The sequence below is a fragment of the Zonotrichia leucophrys genome, chromosome 4 (genome assembly GCF_028769735.1).
Source record: "Zonotrichia leucophrys gambelii isolate GWCS_2022_RI chromosome 4, RI_Zleu_2.0, whole genome shotgun sequence".
NCBI classification, from domain to species: Eukaryota; Metazoa; Chordata; class Aves; order Passeriformes; family Passerellidae; genus Zonotrichia; species Zonotrichia leucophrys.
The window spans coordinates 52,694,682-52,722,037 of NC_088173.1; the positions used below are offsets into that span (position 1 = coordinate 52,694,682).

Sequence of the window (27,356 nt, forward strand, 5' to 3'; positions counted from 1 at the left end):
AAATGAAGCTGGGCCTCCTGGCAGAGAACTGAGCCCCAGCCCGTGCCCCATGCACCCCACTCACCGATGGTGGCTCTGCCCCCCTGGCTGACCTCCAGGAAGGGAGCTGCGATCTGGAAGACTGGAGGCTGCTGCTCAGCAGAGAGCAGGTGGATGACAAACACCATCTCCGGGCTCGTGTGCTCCCCACCAGACACTAGGCACAGACAGAAACCATGCCTGAGTGCAGGGATGGGTTTGCAGGGACCCTTCACCTGGGAAATTCACCTGTCTGTACAAAAAGCGCCATTCCACATGGCTGACTCATCTCCCACCTTTATCTGTGAGCATACACACACTTCACCCAGGCCAAGAGCATTTCTCTCTGCCCCTAACTCAGAACACGGACTTCTCCTTGCTAGTGGAAGCCAGAAAGCACATGGAAACAGAAGGATCTGTTAAACAAGCAAGCAGCTTATCTGTGGCAATTTAATTGCAGAAATGTCTCCATGCTGTATTAAAGAAAATGAGAGCGTAAAACTCCTTGTTCACACTGGGGGGACAATGGGGATAAATCAGGCTTTTAGGACTGATTCCAGGCAATCACTGGAAAAAGATGTCTCTAGCAAGCTGCAGCAAGCTTCTGTAAAGCACTGCTGGGAACCTGACAAATTAATATTCCCCAGGCACGTGCATTTCCAGAAATTCCTACTGAGTGCCCACACGTGTGCCTGCAGCAGAGCAAAGGCCAAGGGGCAACAGGCAATGGGAAGGGCAAAAGAAGGATGAAAACTGCTGTGGCCAGGAAAGAAAAAGCAGCTGACATATGTCACAGACATCTTTCGTGAAAAATCCTTTCTTTAGGATTTTTCCTTCTGGGAAGCTGAGGCCCCAGAAGAAGAATGTAAACAATGGTTATCTGCTGCTGTGGAATGCAACAGGTGCACCTGTGATTGGCCCATGTTGGATGTTTACAATTAAGGGCCAATCACAGGCCAAGCTCTCTGGGGGACAGAATCAGAGAGAGCTCCTTTGTTTATTCATTCCTTTTCTATTCTCAGTTTAGCAAGCTTCTGAGACTTTTCTCTCTATTCTTTTTAGCATAGTCATAATGTAACGTATATATCATAAAATAATAAATCCAGCCTTCTGATCATGGAATGAAGACTCTGGTCTCTCTCTCACCCTGAAAGAGCCCTGCAAGCCTGGCAGCAGCCATACCTGTGAATCGGAAGCTCACGGACTCCGGCAGACCTGGCGGGACAAGCACAAGCACAGAGCGAGGCGGTCAGGACGGGAAAGCACGCCTTGCTGGGGCCTCGGAGGGTTTGGGGGGATCTGAAGTGCTGATGTTAACTGGGCAGAGCCTCTCCTCAGCAGGGAGGAGCAGCAGCAGGGCGCGGCGGCGGCCCTGCAGGGGCGCTGGGAGCTCACCTGCGAAGGAGAAGGCCGTCATCTCCCGCAGGTGAGGGGCGGCGGCCGGCGGGCGATACGCCATCCTGCCCTGGTTGATGTCGGCCTGGCTGAAGAACCTGGCAGGGGACAGAGGCCTGTCCCTGTGCTCCACAATACCTGTGGGTGCAGAGACACCAGCGTTACCAGGAGGGGTTAATTACCTGATCCCACAGCTTCCTCTGCTTCTTCCCCTTTGGGTACTTCTTTGTACCGCTTCCAGAACAAGTCACACGGATGCAACTGCATGGAGGATGGGCTCTAAGGACAAGAGAAATGAAACAATGATTCCTCACTGAGGCATTTCTTCACAGAACCTCTCACTCGAGAGGTGGGAAGCAGAAAGCCATGGGACACAACATTCAGTATTATTCAGACAGCAGCAAAAACTGCCTGAACCCTGCAGCACATCCCTAAAGAAGCTGGGTTAAGGAACAAGGTGTTTAAAAGCCAAGGAAAGAGGCCAAATGGGTTAACAGGTGCCTCCACAGAGTGATGCTCTGAGGGAAGCAGGAGATGTGCTCAGAAAATGTGGCATGCAGCAGGTACACTTGCCTTGCCCAGGAAGGAGAGGCACAGTCACGTTGTACAGGATTTTCTCACTGGGAACCTCCGGGTCTACAAAGGAGAGGTGATGGGGCTCAATCACTGTCACACGGTCCTCCAGCACCTCAATAAACACATCAGACCATGAGCATCAAGGCCAGAGACAGGGGAAGATTCACCCAAAAATGCATTGAAAGAGAATTCGCTTTGCTCTAGTAAATATAAGACAGTCTTGAGATGTAAAGGCCCAGTTCTGAAACCTGACCCTGACCCCCTGTCCCCTGCAGATGCACAACCTCCACACCCACAGGTGGCCAGGTTTCTCTTTTGGCCTACAGTAATTAAACAGAGAGAAAGGAAAACCTAGTTTGATCAAGAATGCCCTGGATGAACACGTAGTTCATTGTCTGTGTAGTTTTCTCATGTAGTCTGATGTGGCTGGACTTCATTCTCTTTCAAAAGAAAATGACTGAAAATGACTCAGCCCGTTCAACTGGAATACAGAGGAACCAAAGCTCTCCTTTTTATTTTAAACCTGACTAAAATTGCTCTCATCCTTCCATAACAAGATTATCATGAACCAAAGGCAGGCAGGGCCTTAAAGGAATTACAGTGCTACTTGAAGAGACTTAAGTGCCCAAAACCAGTTAATTTCCACGTGTTCATGAACCTTAATCCTGCAGAATTAACAAATTAAACTGCTCAGCTGGGTATGAAAAGCATCCAGCTCATTTCATAATCTTGAGCAAAAATAGGGAGAGAACAAGCTAAGTTACAGATTTGGGCACTTAAATAACCTGCTTTGGAACATGAAAGGTTACCAACATGGGGGAATGAGGTTTACTTGATTGAAGAAAAACCAATATAGACGTTGTGTCCAGTTTAACAAAAGAGTCATCAAACTTCTCTGGACCTTTCCCAGCAGCACAAGTCCAATTCAAGACTAGAGAGATGGGAGGACTCACAGTATTGTGCTTTCCTCTCAGCTTGGGAAGCCTCATTCTGAAGGAGTCTGAAGATGAATGAACAGAACTCCATCACACTGGGGCAGGGAAATGAGATTTTCTGACAGAAAGATTTAAGGTTATGTTTCTTCCTTGCTGCCTCCAAGGCCTATTTGTCTCTCCCAAAGGTGGGACTTGTAGGTGGTGAGGTAAAAGGTGTTTTATGGCCCTATTGAATTTTGTGGGGAGTAATTAGCTATAAAACCCAGTGCATGTGGCTCTGCCAGACATCTCTCCCATCAATTCTGTCAATAATGACAACAACAAAAAGTCAGGAGCAGGAAGATGAATGGCTCCAAGTAGCAGTCTGACCATGTTTCATTATCACCCAGGAAAGGTCGCCACTATTTCAAACCTTGACAAGGCTGTTGTGCCATGGGCTTCCCACTAATCCCTCTCCCATTGCTCCCTGTGCCTTTCCTGGCCCCATGCCTGGCATGCAGGCCAGCCACAGGTGGTGGGGACACACAGGGAAGGCTTGCACCACAGCCTGAGAGCCCACAAAGCTGACTTCAAACTCTATGATCATCTTTCCAATCAACACAGCTGGGGAAGGAACCAGCTTAGAGAGACCATTCTCATTCAAACAGTCATTCCCAGAGCAGCAGGTAGGATCAAGTTTACAGTGGAACTACTGGCAAACCCCACTCATTATGGGCTAAGCCACAGTTTTTCTCTCTTGCCATTCCTCCTGGCTTCTCAGGAAAGGGTAAGAATTGCATAAAACATTGATGTTGCTTCTCTTTCCCCCTCTCCTTTCCAGTCTGTACATTCATTACTTTTAATACTGAGTTTTTCAGCTTTTCATGGGTACTATCTGCATCCCCCAGGCCAGTTACTCTTCTAATCTGCTTTTTTCCCATTCCTACACCAGCCATATGCGTGGTGCTGCCACTTACAGCCATGTGCAGAGAGGAGCCGAGGGAAAGCTGAGGGGCCCTGGGTGTGTGGGGCAGAACAGCAACGTTGAACACGTGGCTTTCCAGGCTGGCTTGTGGACTGGCAGCGCTGGACACCTGGGAAGAAAAGGCCACAGGAATGGATAAGTGAACATCCTGAAGCCTTCATTTTTAGAAAATGCATAAAAATGTAAGCTCTGATGAAAGGAACAATGTCATTTTAGCCATTTGCTGCACCTGCTCTGTCCTAAAACCAATGAAATGTCCCAAGCCAAAGTTCAAGGCTTGGACTTGGACAGGGGTGCCATGGTGTCCTGATGTGACCAGGTATTCCCAGCTCCCCTTCTGACCTCTCTGTGCAGTTATTGCTACTGAGATACTGAACCCAAACACTCAACTCATGCAAAATGCATAGTCTCTAAGAGGAATGCAGCAATTAAGCCAAAGATTAGCTTGTTCAACACTGATGCTCACAAATTCCTTGTTATCACTTACGTTAATTACTTTAGAAATTACCTTAATTGCCTCTGCGGTGCTACAGTAATTGCTCCTGCCTTGTAAACCAGATGTAACAAACACTGTGTGCCAGTGCTCACGTAGGCTTACTGAGGGCAGGCTGTGAAACCCTCCCAGCAAACAGCAAGGGCCTGTCTGAGCAATTTTATGGCTCTTAAACCTCGGGGGAGTGCGGATTTATTTCAGTTTCCCAGCTGCTGGGGAGTATTTCTACCTTTTGGCCTGCACGCAAGACAGAGGACTCTGAAGCCAAAATGAAATTATTAGCTTAGAAACCAAGGGCTGTGTGACTCTGGGGCTCACCAATTTGTAAAAAGTCACTTGGAACGTTTTTCACTCGGTGTCAATATTCTAGGTTGTATGTATGCTGTGTCCGGACTCCCCAGGACACGAGGGGAGTCACCTCCCTGAGCTGCCACGTGGTATTTCTAGGGAAAGGATGAGAATACCTGGAAGTGGAAGGAGTCACTCTCCACCTCGGCCCCCGAGTGCCGGTACCACACGACGCCGTCGCTGATGTCCTGCTGGGTGAAGGAGGCGGCGGGCGAGGCCGCTCTGCCGTCGGGCAGCAGCTGCCAGGAGCCCGCCGGGCCGTCCGCCGCCACGGGCGCCAGCAGCACCACTTCCCCTGCCAAGGCAAGCGGGAGCTTGGCACAGCGGGCAGCGAGCCAAGGACAGCCAAGGCAAATGCCCACCCCCTCCGAGCTTTTCCCACGCAGCGCCAAGTGACAGAAATGCCAGCAGGGCTCCCAAAAGCCAGCAGCAGTCATGGAGACATCCCGGTGACATTGGGCAATCTTGTTAATTAATTCCATTAAACGGGCTGATAATTCTGCTGATTGACAATTAATCACTCTGTTATGGGAATCATCCATCGTAAGCTCTCCCATTTCGTTTCCTCAAACCACCCTTGAAAAGTTGGAGCAACAAAAAAAAGTGGTTCAGCAAGATGCAATATCACACTTCCATTCCATCATCAAACTCTGGGCTAACATTCCTTTTTCAGTACCCTAATTACATTCCAGATATTATGGTTTTGCTTATGAGAGTTCCCCTAAAAACCTAAAAGTCAAATTCGATATTTTCTATAGGTATGAATATCTTTCCCATTATTCACAGACTAAGTTAAGCAGATATGGCCTCCTGGATTCAGGATCAATTTTCCACATTTCTCTCTCTTACTTTTTCCCTCCCTTTCTGCAAAACAGTATTTCAGATAAAATTTTGGGGGTCATTGATTTCTGCTGCTTCTTCCTGCAGCTACAAACCTGCTTATATTACTGCAATTAATCACAGCAGCAATAATTATGGTGATACAAATACAGGATTATAAATTTTAGTTAGGGTTAGGCAGCAGGAGACAAGCTCCTCAGGGAAAAAACTCCTGTATTCCTGTAAATGCTTATTAAAAATTGGAAGACAGACCTTCATCTGCAGAAAGCAAAAGGGGGAATACAAATTAATTACTTCTCTTCTAAACTGCAAAACTCTCATTATCTCTGTTTCCATCAGGTGCTGGCAGCTGATGGAAACCAGCCTGTCCTCCCAGCAAAAGGAAATAAAAGAAACACATGGATGTTGCTAAGAGGGATCCTCTAATTTTCCCAGGCAAATTATATGCGGTATCATTTCTTAGAAGTGCAAAACATGTTATCTGAACACATGGATTTTGTGAAGAAAATAGTGATGCTGAGAAAGAAAGGAGCATTTTTCTTTTCTTTCCATATTTCCATTCCCTCCACATGACATGTCTTTTTCATCCCATGTTTCTCCATTTATGGCTCAGTCACAAATCCCAGAACTTTCCACAGCCTCCTTACCCTGTACCCAGAAGATCCTCCCTAAGCATGGGGTTTCTGGTGAAAGTCACTGCTCTGAGAGCTGAGCTCAGAGCCTCTCAGAAGGAATCTGGAGACAAGAATTATCTACAGATCCAAACAACACCAGAAATCCTGTTTCGGTCAGCAACCCCTTCCTCTGGGCCAAATTAAATCAAATTAAGTCACAGAATGTAGGGAATTCTTCAAGGTGTATTTCTGCTCAGCAGTTTCCAGAGGCAGATATTGCTCTGTGCTTCTCAAGGCAGGCATTGACCATGGAGGATTATCTTTTGGCACTAACATTCTGCTCTCTCAGGGCTGTAAACACGCCAGGATTCCACCACAAGTGGAGGAACACAGATGATCAGGAAGGGCAAAGGTGCTTTGTTCCTCTGTGCAGCCATGAGGAGTGGACAAAGATGGGGTCAGCACACTCAGGCACCGCCCCATCCGAAGGAAACCCTCCCCAGACCAGAGGTGCAGTAGCAGCCTGGCAGGGCGCTCTGTGGGGCTGCAGGCATTTACCGTGCGTGGGCTGCCCCTCAGCGATGCTGTAGGTGATGTCAGCGTCCCTGGCACCGGGCAGCTCGGCGTGCAGGACTGTCCTGGAGATCTGCAGCATTCCTCCCCGCGGCACCCACACCAGGGAATTCCTCACCAGCCGGGGGCTCCTGGCGCCCTGCAGGAGGGGACAGCGGGAAAGGCCGATTGCCACGTCAGCCATGGCACTTCAAGGGAAAAGAGAGGATCAAGGAGAGCTCTGGAATTTCTCAGGCATTCTACCCTGGTTGTCTGCCTGAAGAAATCTTCTGCAGCATCCCTCAGACCCCATTCCCAGTCTGTAGAACTGACCTCATCCTCTAATTCCTAATTTCCTGCTGCTGACCCTAAATTCAAGTCTCCCTCCATAATTTTTTCTTTTACCACCATGCTCACTCTCTCTGAGCATCTACCCAAGTCTTTAGTTACTTTGTGGGTTTCCTCACCTTCAAACTATTCCTGTGGCTTTTAAAAATTTTTTTTCCAATATTAATTTAAGCTTCCTGAAATGTGGATGTCAGCACTGGATTGCAATAACAGTTTCACTACAGTTTCCATTTATTTCAGTAACATTACTCTGGCATTCAAGGATTATATCAGCTTTTTGGCTCTAATTTGCTTTGTTGGACAGGTCACCAAAATCCCTGTGACCTCTTCCGTGCCATGGTTCCTTCGTATAAGCCCAGCTGCTGTAAATGTGACTTCTTTGGTGGATTTCTGCACATTCACCTTGAAACTGGCTGTGGCTGCAGTTCGCCTTGAACTGTGTGATCAGTCAAAATCCTGACTGCTTCATCTAAGGGATCACCTCCCTCCTCACTTGCTACTCCACATAATCAGCCCCCAAACTGATAAATGAGTCACTGCTCTGTTCTTCTGGATCTGCCACAGAGACAGGAGAGAGAGCTAAATAGAGGTTTGTGAAAAGGAACCACGTTACAGGATGATTCCTGACCTCCTTTTTGGCATGTCTGCTGTGCACCCACCTATTTTGTACTGCACTTACACTGTGGGTTTGTTATAAACATGGAAACCTTCAGCTCTTAGGTCACTAAATAACTGAATGTTCCTTCACTGGCCACATCAAACCTGTCCAGCACGTTGTGATACCATTCCCACATGGCTTTGATGCTGCTTGTTAATAAGAAAAGACTCATGAGACAGCCCTTTTTGCTTGGTAATCTATTTTTAAAATATTTTTTAAATGTAGAAGTGTTTTCATCTACCTGCTTCCAGGCAGGGCAAGGTCAGCTGCCTTGCAAATACCTTGGAGGCCTCCCTTAGCTGGATCTCTAGAGGTCCGGGGTACCCCTAAAATAAACATCTTTTGCCTTTTTTTTCCGTGTTCCTCCTGGCCTCTCAGAAAAGAAAGTCTTCCATGTCCCTTGGAACTGCAACTGTTCCAGCAAAGGGTCTGGATGGGAAAAGCAGCCATTAGCAACCAAAGGGACTGGGAGAAGCCCTAAAAGCTGCCCTGCTCCCACCTCTGTCACCACCCGCATTCCCCTCCGTAGCCAAGTCTGCACAGAGAAACGTGGAATGATAAGGAGAGACAAGGGAGCACAAAACAGGATAATAAAAGAAACCACTCTCAGTAATTCACCCTCACTGGCATTTACAGGAACCTGCTGAATCAGCAGTGGGGAAAAGAAGGTGTTACAAAGAACACAGAGTGGTGTCCAAGCCTTTCCACTGCCCTTGTGATCCTGTTCAGGCTCCTTAGGGCCATGGCAGCGGTCTGGGTGAAAACCACAGGCAGGGCTCCTCCTGTTCCAGGAGTCTAATAGCAGCACCAGCCTTGAAAACAATGCCTTTTTCATCCCCAGGCTGCTGTACGAGTCACAGCACTAATTAACATTAATTACCACCATAGCTTTAGTGGAACCTGCAGGGTCCAAATGGGATCAGGGCCTCCTTTTGCAGAGCTCCACTGCCACATGGAGCACTCACCAAGCTCCCTTAAATTGTCCTGCCCAAGCTGCTGTGAAAGACATCTCACACAGCAGAGAGGGCCACAGGGTGCAATGTCATCTCCTCCTAGCGCCTTCCAAGGTGGGGAACTCCAAGACAGTGTGTCAGATCTCTACATAGAAAACTGCAAACCATGACCTCTAATGACAGCTCTACTTGTTGCTACTCTTTCACATTAGGAAGGAATGAACATATCTTCAGCTTTTTTCCTTCTGCTTTATTACAGTTTACTACCTTTTATCAAGTAACTATGGACTTTGAATCAGCAAAGCTGCACAATTGGAGCTGTGGCAAACCAAAAATTCAGGCAACCTCCAAAACCCACTCAACCCACTACCTCCTCCGGCTGGTTACTCAGGATCAGTGACACCTCAGGGACAGAGTGGCACTCCTCCAGACCCCAGCGTGCCTGCCAGGGCTCACGTGGCAGCACGTACCTCGGGAGCAATGCTGATGAGGAGCAGGATGTTCTGGAAGTGGTACCCGTCGCTCACTTGCAGCAGAGCCGCGTCCTGCCGGCTGTCGGAGCCGTCGTGGGCGTAGCGCAGCCGCCCCGCTGCCAGCTCACCCAGGGCCAGGGTGGCAGGGTCCCCAGCAGCCCCGAGCAGCCTGCCGTGCCTCGGGGGCTCCACGACCACCAGCACCACGTCCTGAGGGTTGTCACTGTCCCCCACGCCCAGCACCAGCTCCGATATGGTCCCGGTTTGCCCCCGGCCGACGAGGAGGGGCTCGTTCCGGAACACGAACGGCGCCTGGAACACAAAAGCAGCTCTGAGGTGTCTGCTGAGCCTGGGAGGCTGGATCATGATCAAAGGCTGGAATTAAAAGTTTGGGGATAAGGACATCAGCTCACTTCATCCCTGGAAATCTCCTACTTCTTAGCAGCAGAGAATTGCTCTCCACACCTTTTCCCCCGATGGGCAGATCTAAGAATATTTAGCATTTTAACTGAATTACTCCCTTTAAAAGAAGATTCTCATGCCACATTTGGCTTAGGAGAGGCAAAAACTTGGGACATTTATATAGCAAGCATGTGACTCTAGGTGATCCTCATGAGCCTTTTGAGATGACAGCAAAACTGGGTGTCTTCATCATCAGTCTTTATTTCATTCCCAACACTCCCCACTGCCTTACTCAACTTATACCAAAAACCTGCTAGAGGCCATATTTCTGCTGGTTTAAATTAGTTCTCCAGTTCTCTGTCATCAAGAAAAGTTTCAATCTGCAGTGTCTATTGATCCCCATAAACACCGTTTGCCATGGGTAATGCATTGCCTCAGGAGGGAGGCGTTCCCACAGAGACAAAGGCAAAGCCCTGGGAACATCCACCAGGGAGCCACCTCACCTGTGCACGGCTTCCCAGGGTTATTGGGGACCAGCAGCCAGAATTTCTATCATTAAACCTCACTTATGTATTCTGGGGCAGTGACTGCAGCTCTTACTCAGGTGAACGTCCTACTGAGGCAAACAAGAGATTAGGCTGAGCCAAGATCTCAGCACCAGCCAGAATCAATATCAACACTGCAGGATCAAAACCCACAGTTTGTCTTATTCTAAAGGACAAACTAGAGCACTTCTAATTTCCAGAAGTTATGGGAATGACTACTATGGAATATAAATTACCCATGGAGAGGGTGGAGGCTGAGCCAGGCTTGTAGGCAGGAAGGAGCCAGCACTAGAACAGCTCTGTCAAGTCATCTGGTGCCCCTCTTAGGATGTAAATGGGCCTTAAGAGTAGCAGTTTCTCTTTTGCACTTTAGGGTCTCTATTTGTAAGGATATGCCAAGTAGCCACAACTCCTGATAGAGCCTTCCACACTGGAAAAAGCTCAGTGTAAGCTGCAAAGTCCCCCTGGAAACCTGGAACCTGTTCAGGTGCCTGTACCCTCCCTGGGGTGAGACCCACAGATTGTCCACAGACTTTAAATAACAATAACACAGGAGATGCTTGGCAGCACCATCACCTTGCCCAGAAGTGGTGAGAAGTTTAAGAGACACGCTTCAACCAGCTCAGCTCACACTGATTTAATTCCCAGCTGTCCCAGAACAGAGCACTGAACCTGAGTGTCAAAGCTCTCCTGCAGTCAGGATCAATCCTGGCCCAATTGGCCTGCAGCAAGAGGCTGAGTGGGAGCATCAGCAGATCCAGAGGACGACTGGAGCAGTAGGGATTCCTCGGCCCTCACTGATAATTGCTCTGTGACTGCACAGCTGCCACTCCCTGCACAAGCAAAATGGCACAGGCCAACCTCTCCAGTCAATTCCCCAAGTTCTCTTCCTCCATGTAACTCTTGGCTGCTGCCCTAAGGGAGAGCTGAGCCAAACCTGCCTGATCTGAGCCCCTGCTCAAGTTGTGCCCAGCTCCTCTGTTACCCCTGCAAGAGACCAGGGGCTTCAAATGGTACCAAATTTGGGGTTGTTTCCATGCTTTCTTACCTGTGTTGAGAAGGCTTGAATGTTGATCACCTCAAGGTGGGAGAATGACTCTTGGTCACTGACCTTCAAGGAAAACTGTCCTTTCCTAAACAGGTCCCCAGCAAGGCAAAATACAGGATAATATAAATTAATGAAGTACTCTTCCAGGACTCAGCCATGATAAGCACATTATATATTCAGCAAAAGTGACTGGCTCAGTGACAGAAGCTTTAGCTCAGGTTTCCTTCAATTACATTTTTATAGTATTTTTTCCTGAAGATTCACAACAGTCACAACAGACAATAAAGTACCTTTAGCTGTGTGATAATATACCCTCATCTCCCTTTGAGCAACATCAGATGGCATCCCCAAGATAAAGTGCCAATTCTAAATGCTGCTAAAGAAAAACCTCACTTCTCTGGCTTCAGGACCTGCCAGGAATTTTTCTTCCCATTTACTTTTCAGTGATGCCACCCCAAACACCTTGAGGTTTAAAGTAACAGTATAAATAATAAATAGAGTGATATCTGGTAATAAAGCAGCTTTGTTTCTCAAGACAAGATGCTGACATTTCATGGTGACTACCAGGTAGACTAAAAAAAAGCAGGATACAGGAAATACAGGAACATATGCCTGAAGTCTGGTGAGCACCAGGACACCCTGAAAGTCTTCTTCAGATCCTATTTAGATGGAAGACCTCCCTGATTTATACAGCCAGAAATTTAGACAGTTCCATCCATGTCACTCTGGTGCCAAGGCTTTATGGTGATGCACATCAAGTGTGAGATCTGGCAGGGTGGCTGGCTTATTGCCTGGCTGCAGGAAAAATCTGCTTCCCTGCAACACCCTGGCAGTGTGAGCTTTGCCAGCTACTAATCACCACTAATTATTCCAGGGTACTAACAGAGCTGACCCTGGAGGCAAACAAGGAATGGCTGAAGGCAAACTCTGCTGGAGAGCACAGCAAGTGACATCGCTTGAGCATCCTCCTAACAATGTCAACAAACTGTGGTAACAATCAGATTAATACGCCCGTTTTAACTCTCAGCTGAGGGCCCTGAAGATGGGACATATCCCTGCACCCCAAAAGCACAGAAGGTTTGGGACTGGGTCACAGTGAGCTCTTCCACCACGAACTGAGAAGTTTTGCAGCACCAGTTACACCACGGCACAGCGCAAGAAGCTGCAAGTCGGCTTAGCAGCAGTGGGAAGCGTGCCTCCCCGTAGGAATGCTTCCAAGGGAAAAGGAAATGCCCGTTCTCAAGACACAGCAGTTTTTCTGTGAGGCAAGCGCTCAGTAAAGAAGCGTCCCCGAGTCACCTGGGCTCCTGCGCGCCGTGCACGAAGCGCACCCTCCTGTCCCGCAGGTCGGCGCAGCCGAAGCGCTGCCCGGGGCGCAGCGGCGCCTCCCGGCCGGCCCGCAGCATCACCAGCCGGCCGCTGGAGGGAACGCTGTCCACCTGGAACTGCGGCTGGCGCCAGGCAGCGGCCGGATCGCAGCCCAGCAGGGCCGGGGCTAGCGGCCGCACCCCGCCAATGCCCACCGTCAGGGTGCCGCCCACACGGGAGCTCCGGGGATGCCTGCTGCCTGGAGGGAAAGGGGGAGAGCCGTCACTGCAGGGACCGCCACGGGCTGTGCTAGCATCGTGCCTGGCAGCGCTGGTTCTGGGTGGCCAGGTGAACTGCAAGCCATCCCAATCCCCACCACGACTTGGGCAAATGACTTCCCACCTTGATTTCCCCGTCACAGAACTGAAAGCCAGCTGCAGACAGACTAGTAAATCTTCATTTAGAATAAAGAATGGATAAGTAACCGCTCAGTTTGATTCAGGAAGGGATTTCCCCCAAGACATTTTGTCACTGGCTTTACACTGATGATAAATGGTGCTGTCTCTTGAGAAGCACTCACCTTCTTCACACTCTCTGGTCCGTGGATTGCCATAGAAACCCTGGCCACAGGCAGAAACACAGATCTTATTCTTCAGAAACGTGCTGCCGTCACAGAGGTGGCACAGGCTGCCACTGTCACACTCCAGGCATCCAGGAGGACAAGCTGCATGGGATGGAAAGCACAACCCCACTGAGACAAAACCAGTCTCAGTCTCAAAACCAGCACAGCCACTGGCACGCAGAGCTGTCCCCAGGCTCAGAGCAGAAACACCACTATGTGTGCCTTACCTACCTGACAAAAAGAGTCAAAACAGTGGGCAAAGAGCTATGATAAAAGTTGGCAAGCAGTTCCTTCCTCATTTGCCCACCGTGCCTGCACCAGGCTCATGGTGCTCACCTGTGCACTGGCGCTGTGCCTCGTCTGCGTGGTATCCCTGCCCGCATTTGGGAACACAGGCACTGCCCAGGAGGAAGAACGGGGCTGGGCAGAGGCTGCACTTGTCTGCTTGCTGGCACTGAAGGCAGGGTTGGTCACACCCTGAAGAGACACAGGCAAAGAGCTCAGCACAGCAGCTCTTGGGAGACAAGCAGGGAACATGCTGGAGGGAACGCTCCATGAAAACTCACTCTGGCACGTGTCTGATTCCCGGTAGAAAGCTGGAGGACACTGTTCCACACAAGCTCCTTCGTGCAGAACGTGGCCTTCCATGCACTGCAGGCAGTCAGTCCTCTGGGGACCCTTGCAGGCGTTACAGCTCCAGTCACACTCTGGCAGAAAACAGAAATCAGTTCAGGGCAGCCCCTTCCGGGGTGCTCACCCTGCACAAGGGCTTAGCACTTGGGGTCTACAAGCTGTGGGAAAACATCACTTATTTCCATCATGGAACACTCCGCTGGGGAGTTCTGGAAATCTTTCAAGTCACGTGTCTTTTAAATCCCTCCAAACTGCTGTTTCTGCAGCCATCCGCTGATGCAGGATTTAGTAAGTCACAGAGAGAGACAGGTAAGTACAGGAGGCCAGATAAGCCCCTGCAAAGAGACTTAGCCTGGCAAGCTCACTCTTTATCAGCTGACCCGTGACTAAATGAATTGCTGGACCTGACCCCTGAAAACTTTGCTGGCTCAGTTACAAAATCATTTACAAGAGAGCGATTTGCAATCATCTTGTTCCACTGAAAGGCTCAAGTATGTGACAGCAGGCTGCCCAAAAAGCAAAAAAAAACCAGCAGAAACCTCGCAAGCAACCTGTCACTGAACAATTTTCCCCTTCCTGCACCCTTTTTAAAGCAGGCCACCTGCACAGCTCCCGCTGCCACCTAACGGATTCTTAGCCAAGGTCACTTGCATTTATTCCTTTTTCTCTTTCCTTTTTTTTCTCCCTTGGTACCAGCACGGCATTTTTCACCTTTGCAAGTGTTGGTGGCGAAGTCCAGGTAATACTGCTGGGCACAGCTGTCGTACTGGCACTCCCCAAAGAGCAGGACCTGGGCTGCGTCTCTGCACGACGTGCAGCCGGCGGCCGAGTCGCAGCTCCGGCACTGGCTGCTGCAAGCTGTGGGAACACGAGGGAAAACGGGCTCATTCCTCATTCTGCTTACCCTGCAGCCCTGCTGCCCCTCTTGTCCTCTGTGGGCACTCCAGGGGTTTCGCTTGTTTTGCTCCTTTTCGCAATCTCCAAAGTGTAAAGAGCCTCGTTCCATTTGGAATTAGGCTGGAATGTCCCCTCACGCTGCTTCTTACTTTCCTCTGGACAGGTCAGGGTAAAACATGGACCCTGAAACCCTGAATCCAAAACCCCAAATAAGAGCTTTCCCTGCCTGTGTTTTTTTTTTTTTTAATTTCCTTTTTCATACAACTGAAACACACAAATTTGGAGAGCAGAGTAGACTGCTGCAATCCTTGGTGGGACCAAAGGCCCATTTAATTTCACTTAACGTTTGTACCTTTTTATCTGCGCACAGTGTGAAATTCTGGAGCTGCAGGGAGCAAAAAAGATGCCAGGAAAAAAAATAATTCAGGGATTTACTGAATCTAGGATCAAAGTCCAGAGGTTCAGAATATTTCAACTCACCTCTTTGATGTCCAGGAACTAAACTTTGCAGGAAGCTGTACTAACAGTTTGGGTGATAAATACTGACATGTTCATTCAAAACACAGTTTTATAACCAAATATCCTCCAAAGTAAATGTGAAAATACCCATGTTGCTCTCCCCGAAGCAGGAACACAGTGTTTTTCAGAACAGTACTCTAAAAAATGTCACTGAAGGTCTGCATTTTATTGATCTACAAATGATTCCTAGCAAAATGTTTACTTAAAGAATTGAGCAGCTGCTTTTAGGTGCTCTGGTGCCACTCTGATTTTTCTTCACTTAAAAACACTACATGAAAAAATTATTTTTTTCAAGTGCTCCAAAGGACCAACTATTAAAAATACAGTAAAACATTCTACATGAGGTCTAAATCCGCGGGAATCTGGCTGCCCATGGAGGCATGCCAGAAGAGTAAGCAAAAACTGTATCTGGAAGCAAACCTGTCTGCTTGTTTTATCAGCACGACTCCCTATCTGAATTTTTAAGCCTGTTAAGCTTCTCACTGTTCGTGGGCCAGGATGTCATTGAGTTTAAAAATATCTCCCAGGGCCCATACGTGCACTCAGCATCTCTCTGAACCTCCTTCCAACCCTGGGTTCCTCAAAAGTGCAAAGAGACTAAAATAAACGTTGAAAAGGGACCAGATTTTCTCAGCCTGGCAGCCAACCTCCGATTAAACAATCTTCATTCCCTCCAAGTGGCAGTTTCCCAGCAGCCTGGGACAATTTGTATCTCCCTGGCTTATCAACAGCACTTGAAAAGGCACAAGTGACACTTGGAATGACAAAAATCCAACACACTTGGCCTTGAGCCCCCTGCTCCAAGGATTACAAACACTTCTTAAAAAGCCATTTGCAATAAGGAGATTAGAGTAGCTAAATTGGCTTGCAAAAAAAAAAAAAAATAATCTATTTGAGCCCCTGAACCAAATTCAGGAAGGGTGCAGGCCTCATGAACATTCCCAGTCTAGGCTGATATCCTGAGGCAGGAGCTATCAAGAGGAAAGCTTTCATTAGGAAGGGGCATGTTAATTAGGAAGGGAGATAATTTGGTGCAGCAAGCAAGAAGAGAATCCCTACTGCTGGAGAAAACCGAGTATTTTTATTGAGCTTGTAAGAAGCCAGCCAGAACATTTTTTTTAATTCCTATTTTTTATTACTTTCCCTTTTTTTTATTATTGTTATTATTGAATGCCCTTTTTTGGTTTTTTTCCTCAACAGAAGAATGGTACAAGTATTTCCTTGAACTTATGTAAGGTGTCTCCATTTCTGCTGATCAGATGGAAATAATAGTTTCAGGAGAACCATCTATTTCAACAACAGGCTGGTAAAGCTGACAACCACTTCACTTTCCTCCTACAGGACCTCATCAAAAGTGACAAAATTGGGTCTAGGTAGGATGACACTGATACCTGGGCTCAGTGCAACAGAGTTATTTTATCATAAATTGGGAGAATTTGAATCAGGGTAACACAGGACTTCACCAATCTGAGTGTTCAGGTTCACAGGGACCAAACCACATCAGCATTCACTCACTTTTAGGTATGTGTATTATAGTGGGACAATTCAAGCAGGGCTTTTTCCAGTTCTTTGTATCTTTGGGCCATATAATTTTGCATTTTAGAACATCAAGCCAAATAATTTTTGAAAGGAATAACCCAGGGTCGGAGTGAACACAAAATAATAAAGGAAAAGAGAGGCCCTGAGAGATGCATAAAGGATACCAATTGTGGGATAAAACAAAGCCCAACACCAGATCAGTTCCACCAGATCATTAGGATCAGCTCAGGTCTGTGTCTACAAAGCTGTGCCTCAGCTCTCCTGGGGTTTCCCATGAGGAGAAATGGACATAAAAGCTCCAGTGCAGCTTCCATGGCATGTACTGGCAGGCAGTGCAGTGGGGAGGGGGTCTGCCTTAGTAAGGACTCGTTAAAGCTGGTCTCAACTTGCCAAGTTGCCAAGTTGTCAACCTACACAAATGCTCCTGCAGATTTTTACAGCAGGACACAATGCCTCTTGTCTTTTGAGGTCAATAACAAAACTGCAACTGTTTTGAAATTTCAGCCCTGCTCTAGGCTCTGCTCCTGAGGCAGCTCATCACCTCTGTCAACTCACATCACATTTTTAGGCACCTGAACCCTTTTTTTTTTTTCCAGGCAGCAGCCAGGGTGAGCAAAGCAGCAAGAAGAGGCAGGTTGGAAGAGGCACAGTGGGAAGGAGAGGGGCCGGGGCAGAGGGGCAGAGGCACTCACGTCTGCAGGTGTTGCTGCCATCCCTGTAGAAGCCCAGGGAGCAGAGCGGAGCGCACGCGCCCGTGTGGGACAGCACCAGGCTGCCGCCGCAGGACGAGCAGGACGAGGGGCCCTCACCGGTGCAGCTCTCACAGGAAGGGTGGCACGCTGCAGGGACAGCAAAAACAAGGCTTCTGAGCAGGGAAAAACCGCTCTCAGGGCAGGTGGCACAGGCTTCAGCAGAAACATTCTGGGACTGGGAGCAGGGGGGATGAGCACCAGAAGCTCCTGCCAAGTCTAAGCCCTCAGTGGTGCACAGTGCCCCCCACCCAAGGAAGGATCCTCTCCTTTCCTTCTTTTCACCTTCTTCTCTTCAGCCTTTCCTTCTTAAGGAAAACCCTTGCAGGATGTGGCCAGGACCTGTCTAACAGAGAAGAGTGAAAAAAGGGCTAGCACAAACCTCCCCCTCATGCTTTCTCCCAGCTAGACTCAGGTTAGATCCTCTGTGTCTGTGCAGGAGCCATCCAGTGCTTTTCTGACAGCTCCACACTTCCCTGAAGATTCACATCCATCCCTTCAGCAGGAATTGCACTGATGGAGACCAGACTACCTCCATGCACCCTCTCCACATTTCCCTCGTGACTTTTCAGGCTCATTTCTTAGTCTGACCAAAGGGATTTAAAATATCACAGGGGCTGAGGCCAATGTACCCTATTACTTTCTCCAGAGAGGTTATGTACAAAATGATTAATCTGTTTTACTTCTTGACAGGCCTTTATTTAAAGATTGATGCCATCATTACACCTATCATGATAGGTGTAAAATTAATCATGAGAAAGAGTGGGCAAAGGGATCAGAAGCTGTGCTGGGGATCTTAAAAGGCAGAACAAAATATCCTACAGACTGTGACACAGTCTGAAAAATGCACAACTCCTTTTAAATCAAACCTTCAAGCCAAAGGGAAGAAATGTTATCCCTAGGCTTACACTGCCAGGAAGGCAAAACCTCTCTCTCTCTCTCAGGGGCCTTTCCAATCAAGTGACACAGAGTATGTTTCATAGCTCCGAGATCTCATTTGTCAAAACCAGGTAAATAAACACACAGCTCCCAGAATGCTGGAGAGAAGCTTTGAAATATACCTGCCCTGAACTAGACTAGGAAATGCCACTTCCTGCAAAAGGAGCATCTCCATTGTGTTGAATTTCTGCTCTGGGTTCTTTTCTCTCAAACTGAAGTGCAATACCCCCTGCTCAGCTTGGAGCTTTACCACTTCTCTGTCAGGCTCCGAACAAGAGAAGGAATCTGCTTCCTTCTAAGAGCCCAGGGAGTAGAAAGCAGCTCAGACAATGTCTGGAACATGAAACCACATCAACAACAACAAGTGGAGGAGATGCAGGCACATGTCAGAAAATGAAATGCCCTGGGTGCTGCATCCATTGCACCAGCCTAGAAAGCTGAATGGAATTGGCTTTCTGTTTGGGGAGCTGCTACAAGCCATCACCTTCAGGGCCATTATTGCACCAAGACAAGCCTCAGCAACACATCCTGAAAAAACTCCTACAGCACGAAAACAAAGCTGCTCCAGCGCAGTGTCCTTTGCCAGCGGGACAAGGCCTCTCCACTGGACAGGAGCCCCTTGCCGGGCCCGGTGGCAGGGGCGCAGGCAGCTCCCTGCAGCTCCCCGGGGTTTCCGCAGGAGGCACTCACGTTTGCAGGCTCCGCGCTCGGCGTAGTGTCCCGGGGGGCAGCGCGGCAGGCAGCGATCCCCCAGCAGCAGGTGCTGCCCGTGCTGGCACCCGAGGCACACACTGCCGCCGTCCCGCACGTCAGCCACGCAGCGCCGGCACAGGGGGTGGCAGTCTGCGGGGAACAAGGGACACTGAGCACACAGCACGGCTGACAACGGCAGCAGGGATGCAACTTGGAGAGCGAGTCCCCCTACCCGAAACTCCCGCATCCTCTCCTCTTGCCTCCTCCTCATCTTGTGCTCTTCCTGAGCACCGCAGCATTTTCACTTTCTCTCCTGCCCCACTGAAGCATCCTCTTTCCATCCTTAGGTGAGCTTGGGAAAGTTTTGCACAAAGCCAGCTCAAAGGCCTTTGCTTCCCAAGCCCTTTCTCTGATGCTGAGTGCCTCTGCCTCAGGCACCCACCTCCCTCTGCTCCCACCACGGCAAAACGAGGAGCAGGACCTGCACAGCTGCATCACCTTCTCCTGCAGTTCCTGCTGCTCCCATTTTCCCACACAAACCAGCCACCCACACCCTGAAACAGCCCCAGCAGCCCTCCAAGCCAGGCCAAGAGTGGCATCAGAGTGCCTCAAAACCTTTTCCTTTCTCCATTTCTCCCCAGCAGGACGCAAGCTTACGTCTCCTGACCTCTGCCTGAACTTAGGTGCTTCACCAGGTTTGACAACAAGGCTTTTGTGTGCACAAAGGTGCAGTGTAAGGCAACCTGGAAGCCAAATTAATCCTCATTATGGTAATCGAGAAAATTATAAAGGAAATGACAACTGTCTTGAAAGATATGTAACAATGAGGCTTGATTGGAGTGCCTGGCCTCTTGTCAGATTTCTGCTGCAGGTTCACCTTTCTGTCTTTTGTCTCCCGTGACAGCACTACTACAGGCTGTCAGGCAATCTAGATTTACAAGCTGAGCACAGGCTCACACGGGAGCCTGGAGGAATTCTGCATCCATAGCTGCAGGAGCCTGGCCCCAGCTGGCATCTCCTGCGTGTCACACACAGGAGACTCTCACCCCACACTGCTGCAAAAGCCCAGAAGCAGCCCAGAAACGGATCCAGTCCTGACTGCAGGCAGGAATCCAAGCTTCTTACTGAGCTGCCTCCTTCAGCTCCTGCTCTTACAGGGTGCAGAACCATGGGGTTTCTGCCCTGTGCTCTCAGCCTCGGAGCTGGGAACGCCCAGCCAGAGTTGGGGTACAGAGGTGGAGTCCCTGGAGCCAGAAAGGATCACATGCAGCCCACCTTAGGGAGCAAGGACTGCGAGATCATCCCAAAGGCCCTGAGTACCTGTGATTTGTATGGGCTGGAGGTGGGGTGATGGGGTTTATGTGCTTATAACCAATAAAATTACCAAAAATCCAATTAGTTTTTTGTACTTCCACATTTACCTGGTAATATGATGACTCTCCTTACTGCTAAAATAATACTCCTCCAGTTGAATCTCTTGCTAGAGCCCCTGGTCTCTAATAAAGAGCTTTGGCAGGGTATAATGAGTAACAAATCTGCTCAAAAGGTTTCATACACAGAGCATAAAAATGAGGCTGAGAAAATGCAGGGTATCTACACAGTATCTGCAGCAAAAACCCAGATTCTCACAAACTAACACTCAAAAATCCAAGTATCTACAAAACTCAGTGCTGCTGCAGCAGAGTTTTCCCTTCACAAGCCTCTACTTTCGCTCCAGCGAGTGGCAAGAGTTTTCTCAGTTACTGTTTTAGGATGAATCAGCCCCATCACTCTCTTGTTCCTTTGCAAGCCTGGAGATCAAAGCACACACAGCACCAACAAAAAACCCAGGGCTGCTGCTCATGGTGAATTTCAGGGACACTGGGGAGTGAGTGAGAGAGCGAGGGAAGAACTGAAGGGCTTTGTTTAGGGAGAGATGATTTCACTGTTTCACAGCAGGCTCCCTTTGAAGCCAGGACTAACAGAAGGGGGATGTTTTCCTTGTGCTTCTCAGTCATTCCCCAGCCCTTCTTGTTTCCTGCTTCTGCCTTCTCCCTGCCAGTCCTGCGGGCACAGCCTGTGGGGTTTGGGTTTTCTGGAGCCTTCACATCTCCAGCTGGCCGCAGGTCAGTGCCACACCAGTGAGTTAATTCCCTTAGATCCCTTCCAACTGAATTCTTAGGAATTCTGTCACCCCTTAGCTGGTAGTCCCAATGCCTCCCTCCTCATCTTTCTGAGACTGCTGACTCTCCTCCCACTCTCCAAGCAAAATGTTTTCCTGCTCCCCTGCCAGCTGGCTCTGATTTCCCTCTTCCCCACCTCTGTGCAAAAATAACCCCCATCACCGATCTTCCTGTGAAGCTACTTCCAATGCAAAGCAGAATGGAAGTGCTTCCATGGATTTCCAGAGTTACTTGACTTCCACACCCTCTTCAGCTTTCTCTTAGCAAATAAAGCAAGAAAACTGTGCCCTTCCTATATGGAAATTATCTGTCACAGGTTGTTCTAAGACAAAAGAGGCTCTTGGGGAGACAAAACCATCTCTGAAGTGTTTGTGAATGCTGATAAAGGAAACCGGTGGCATTTCTGCCTCTCAGCTCCACCACTTGCTGAGCACATATTGTTTAAACACATCATCCCTCTTAGGGGCTCTCCAGGAAGGTATTTCCTGATGCAAGTTTTGTGCTGTGCTCTAAGGTGAGACCTGAGGTTTACAACAGAGCATGACTTAAAATCAGCACTGAAAACACCACACACTTTATAGTCACCTCAATGGGCAAAAAAGCCTCTGGTCTTACAGTAATTCCAGAAAGCAAGTCAGTGTGGTTGGTTTAGGAGGATATGCAACACTGACCAGGATCTTTGGCTTGCTTTGGTTGCTGGAATGTTTTTCTTGTGTCTCTTTTCCAAGACCTGAGAGGGAATCTGTCATTGGAAGTGACAGCAGGTTTGCAGGGATCTGCCTGCTCTGGGAGAGCCTCCCCAGGCAGCTGGAAGGTCGCTGGCACAAAGGAGCCCAGAGCAAAGCAGGGAAAGGGTTTTCCCTCCTCTGGCAGCCCAGCTGCTGGCTCTGTAGGAGGCTGCAGAGCGTGAGGGAGTGGAGCTGAGCCCCTCTTGCTCCAGCTCTCTGTGATGGTATCAGTGTCTCTCTAAACGGACAGCAACAGCTCATTAATTTGACAAGGAGCTGAGGATATTTCTTGTTGTCAGAGTGTCCCTTCTGGAATGTTAAGAGCAAGGCAGCAAAGCTTGTTACAGGCCCCCTCCTGAGCGAGCTCTTCTGGTTCAGCTTTGAAGGTTTTCCCAACTGCACACAGGCTAAGAAAGCAAGGGCCTGAGGAACACAGGCAGTGGGAGCTCCCTTGCAGCTGGAGTTAAAACCAGACTGAGATGGATTCTCTGTCAGCTGGCGTGCACAGTTTTCTTCCATACTAGTCCCTCTGCCCTTCCATGCAGTCAGGAAAAGTCAGGAAAAGCCAGGGAAGCTTCCAGATAAACAGGGAAACCTCAAATCAGAAAAGCAAGGGCAGGACAAGGCTTTGAGCAGTGATTGGGACTTTTAGAGTGCTGACTGCAAAGTTTGCTGAAGCTGAGGTCAAGCTGAGCAAGAGGGAGAGGGACATCTGGGAACTGGGAAAGCAAACACCACAGAAGCTGTGAGATCCAACGGGGGATGGCTCAAGTCCCAAGCACATTCCTGTACATTTGGGCTATAAAGTGAAATTAATCAATTGAGCGCTCTCAGGGGAGAAGTGGCACAAATTCTGTGTGCCCAAAACAGAGCTCAGGGACTCACTGATTTTCTGAAAGTTGAGGACATTTTATCTTTCCTCAGCTTAAATGTGAAATGCTTATTTGATTAACTGCTGAAAACAAGACCTTTTTTTGTTCCTATTAACAAGGCAAATGTTCCAGTCCTCATTCAGGTAACAGTCACAGTAACACCATTAATTCCCAGGCAATGGTTTGGAGTGACAGTTGCTTTTCTGCAGCCTCTGTGAAAGATTTCCCCCTCCAGGTCCATAAAGGATGGCAGGTGACTGTGATGCACAGCAGGCCCTATAAGCCATAACACAATTCTGCCTGCAGGGTGGGGAATTAAAGATAAATGGGAAGATAATTGTAAAAATATATTGCTTTGGGAGGTGAAGGAAAAAGCTTTGTTAGATTCTGTTGCAAATCATATCTTATGAGGGTGTCAGGAGTTTTAATGTGCTCTTTTATGGGACAGCTGCTCTTTAACTGGTAATTAATAACTTGCAAGGGCAAATTCAGCATTTCAATCAGTGCTAAATGATAGATTGAGTGAAACTTAACAACCTGGATGTGGAGCACTTTACCTCCAGGAGAACTGGCCACAAACATCCTTTGCTTAAACACCAGACATAAATTTAGCACAAAGAGCAACGCACTTCAGACTGCAGACCCTGGGCCAGAGCACAACTTTTTGGTCAAGGTGAAAAACCTCAGTTATGTTGCTCTGCAAGGGTTCTCACAGTTTCTGCGGGACACTGAAGGTGCCCATGCCACAAGGAATGCCCTCCACACTGCTCCTACTTCCTGGGACATCTCCCTGATGACCACTGGGATTGGGGAGCAGCAGAACTGCTCCATGACACCAAACAAAGGGATAATTAAAGAATAAATCCTCCTCAGAAAGAGTGCTGACTGATGATAAATGGCACTAGGTTTGCCCAATACAATTCACAGGGGAAGGCCACTTTTCCACAGGACTTCTTTCATAGGAAGCATAAATGCAAATTAATGGGGAAATAAGGTGGAAGAAATACAGAGCTCTCACATGTCAGGACATTAGTAAGTACCACTGTATCCCCCAAAATTGTACAGGACAGAGACACCTCTTTACACTGAAATGCTGAATTATTTCCAGTTTGCAGTTATCTGGCTCTATCTTGATTCCCCAGCCTGAATTCTTAAGGAGCTGTACAGTACTTTTAGGATAGTTTCCTGCTCCTCACACACTTTCTTTTCCTGCTCTTTTTGTCCCTGCAGACAAAACAGTCACTGTTGTTTAAAAGGGAGATGAAGAAATGGTTCATAGAATTAAGCTGTGGAGAGCAAAGAAACAAGTCTTTCATTAAAAAACATCCAGGACATAGATGTTCGGCAAAGAGAAGGCTCTGTGAAGGGAAATCATATTAAACTGAGAACAATAGCCTCTCAATGGATATATTTATTACTCCTAATGCATTTTTCCCTTTTCTTGGGATTCCTTAACTCATTTGGAACTGTTCAGCCTGGATTAAGCCTCACACACCGTAGCTTTTTCTGATAAAGAAAAAAGAAAAGGCCTGATAAAGCTCAGAAATGGTTGGAGCAGTTCCCAGGATATGTTTATACGTGTCTGTGGGACGGATTAAAAGCGATTTTTCTTTTTAAACAGATAAATGCAATCAGTGGTTTCAGATGATGGGCTTAAGCGCAGGCAGCGAGCACCCACACAGCACAACCCCCATCCAGAAATCCTATTACCTCCCAGAAATGCACACAGCAACTCTTGCTGCGCCAGCTTTCCTTTAGGGCCCCATCAGCTGCTTCTGTGGATCACAAATTCCAACTTGGCTGCTTTTGCTGAAGCTCTGAGCAGGAGCCAAGCAGCTTTGCAGCAGCAGTTAATGGCACAGCCACCCAGGCCCTGACTCACCCGCGCAGTGGCCCGCCAGGCTGAGGTACTGCTCCTCCCTGCAGCCTGTCCTGCACCTGCCAGCGTCCAGCGTGGCACGCGGGTGGCAGGCGGAGCACTCCCAGTCAGAGGGGCCGTGGCACGTCTTGCAGGACGGGTGACAGGCTGGGGGAGAGAATCAACACTCCTGCTTAGGCTACTGGCCAACCCTCTCCCCTCCCTTCCCAAAAACCAGCTCCCACCACCACTTGCTCCCACAAAGCATGGGCACAAAGCGGTCTCGTGGTACCAGGGGCTGCAGGGCTGTGGCTTGGAAGGCTCATTTTGAATAAACGAGGTGAGAAATGGGTTGTCAGTGATTTGTTCCCTACATTAATCAAGGTATAGATCTAGACACAACATAAAAGAGAGAGAGAGAGATGGGTTGGCCCTGTTATTCCTCCCTCCAGCATATGCTTGTGCATATAAAAAACCAGAGTGGGATGCACAGGGGAGATAAATTAAACTTCTCTTGGGACTCTGTCAACATCATTGTGGAGCTTGATATGCATGAGAGGAAAACTGGGGAATGGTTTTTCCACCAAGCCCTCCCAAACTGAAACCTCTGGAGCAGGAATGCCCTGCCAGCTCATTAGCCACTTCTGTCTGCCAAAAGCTCAACAAAGACATGGCAGAGAAAGTGGCTAAAGAGCACTCAAAAATATTTCATGGGCTGCTTTTGTATCCTCCCAGCTTTAATGACAGATGTCAGATTTCCATGCTACAGATCTGAGGGAGATAAAAATACTACGGCTACCAGTCAGTAATAAATTTTTAAAAACTACTTTCAAAGCTCTTTAGGAATAAAAGGACACAGCTTGCAAGATGGCACTTTCCTGACACCAAAATTTTGTTTCTAAGACATTTTTATAAGCCTGAAAGGGCGTAAAGCAGCACTCAGCAGTTACCTCAGCTCTAAGGTGGCAGTGCACACCTCAGAACTGATGAATCTTTACAATGGCCTGCCAAATAAATCTATTTATAGAGTTTTTCCTTGGCTGAATAAATTAAATAAATAGAGCAATGGACTTTTTAGGAAAGGCTTTTCTCTCTAAATCTGAGGCTTTGCCAAATAAAAGCATTTTGTTTTTTTGGTGTTGTCCATTAAAGAGTTTTTTTCCACAGCACACGAGCTAGGAACACCACCCTGAAATCAAGCGCAAAATATCTTCAGGGAAACAGTCCTGAGGAGCAAAACTTATTGCAATTTATGATTCCAAGTGCATGTCTGTTGCCCTAGCTTTTTTAGATTTTCTAAGTCTTCTGATGTTTACCTTCTTGAAACGAACTTTCTCACACACTTCATGTAAATAACTTATTGTTTTGCATTCTTTGATGGAGAAGAAATTCTTTTATGGAGACTGCTGGCTTGTCCAGTGCCATTGGAGAGGTGGCACTGTCATCCCCCAATCCGCTGTCACTTTTAGAAATCTCTAAATGTTGGAGTCAGAAATTCACCTTCCCTCTTTTTAACCCTGGAGGGCCGCGTGTCGGCGTGGTTTCATTTCACGCGCTACAGCGGCAGACGTCTCTCTCCCTTAGGAGGAGATTCCATTCCCAAAACTGGACTGCAAACACCTGAACACGCTCAGAGGAGTTACAGCCCCAGCAGCTGCAGGGCACTCACGGGAGCAGCGGTTCCTGTGGCTGAAGAGCCCCTCGGGACACGAGGGGAGGCACCGGCCCTGCAGCAGCACGCCGGGAGCCGGGCAGGCCGTGCAGTCCCGCGAGGAATTGCCCACGCAGCCTGCACAGGAGGAGTGGCACTCTGGGACACAACAACACACAAAACCACATCAATTCCGCCTTATTGCGCTCCTTACCGCCTCAAAATGTGCTTGGGAGAGGTAGGAAGGAGTGCAGAGTAGAGAGCAGTTCCTGAAGATAAGGGGCAGGCAGAGACAGCTGCAGATTTGATATCTCTTGGCACCCACTGAAATGCAAAGCTGAGCTGCCCAACACCATGCGATGCTCTTGTCCTCCTCGGAAGAGCTCTGGGGTTCTGCAAACTCACCAGCTGCTGAAGTCACCTTCTGTTATCAGCCTGCAGCCACTCCAGGCAGGGTTTCCCATCACTGCACAGTTATCATCCACTCTGGAGCAAACACCCACAGAGGTGGACTGGCCACCTGAAACAAACACTCACCACAAGGATGGCCCAGCAAGAAGGAGGAGAGCAGGTAAAAACTGCATTTCTTTCCTGGAACTGGCCCTAAACCAAACCATCTTCAGCTAAGCCGTCTGATTAAATAAATACATAAACTCACTAGCCAAAAACCTCACACTTATTAGAGTGGCTGGAGGCTACAGGTTCTACTGTGTGAGCTGAACGCAGACCTCTGGACTCTGGGGAGACAAGACACAGGGCTGGACAGAGCAAATTAATGAAATAAAGTAATTTATACAACTACACAGGGCTGGACAGAGGAAATTAAATGAAATAAAGTAATTTATACAACTACACAGGGCTGGACAGAGGAAATTAAATGAAGTAATTTATACAATTGCACTTAGCTGGCAGCCAGGGAGATCTTTAGGGTTCCCTTCCAACCCAGGCCATTCTATGACTCTGCAAAACCAGCATTTTGCCCTATGTATATGTATATGATTATGTATTATGTATATATATATAT

At 48.4% G+C, this 27,356-nt stretch overlaps 1 protein-coding gene across 2 annotated transcripts in view; it reads right to left on the minus strand.

Moving 5' to 3' along the window:
- Nucleotides 1–27,356, minus strand: part of FRAS1 (Fraser extracellular matrix complex subunit 1) — a 104,438-nt gene that overhangs the window by 23,917 nt on the left and 53,165 nt on the right. The window contains exons 18-35 of one of the 2 annotated variants that reach the window (XM_064711709.1): nt 26,351–26,491; nt 24,706–24,849; nt 19,059–19,211; nt 17,373–17,519; nt 14,437–14,583; nt 13,659–13,799; nt 13,429–13,569; nt 13,051–13,194; nt 12,462–12,729; nt 11,163–11,247; nt 9,165–9,479; nt 6,742–6,895; nt 4,846–5,024; nt 3,881–3,997; nt 1,987–2,101; nt 1,414–1,551; nt 1,201–1,233; nt 65–196 (exon numbers count right to left, since the gene is read on the minus strand). In XM_064711709.1, coding sequence (XP_064567779.1) covers nt 65–196; nt 1,201–1,233; nt 1,414–1,551; nt 1,987–2,101; nt 3,881–3,997; nt 4,846–5,024; nt 6,742–6,895; nt 9,165–9,479; nt 11,163–11,247; nt 12,462–12,729; nt 13,051–13,194; nt 13,429–13,569; nt 13,659–13,799; nt 14,437–14,583; nt 17,373–17,519; nt 19,059–19,211; nt 24,706–24,849; nt 26,351–26,491 — 2,694 coding nt within the window. The remainder of the gene's footprint in view (nt 1–64; nt 197–1,200; nt 1,234–1,413; nt 1,552–1,986; nt 2,102–3,880; nt 3,998–4,845; nt 5,025–6,741; nt 6,896–9,164; nt 9,480–11,162; nt 11,248–12,461; nt 12,730–13,050; nt 13,195–13,428; nt 13,570–13,658; nt 13,800–14,436; nt 14,584–17,372; nt 17,520–19,058; nt 19,212–24,705; nt 24,850–26,350; nt 26,492–27,356) is intronic. The other variant, XM_064711710.1, reaches the window with a different exon arrangement.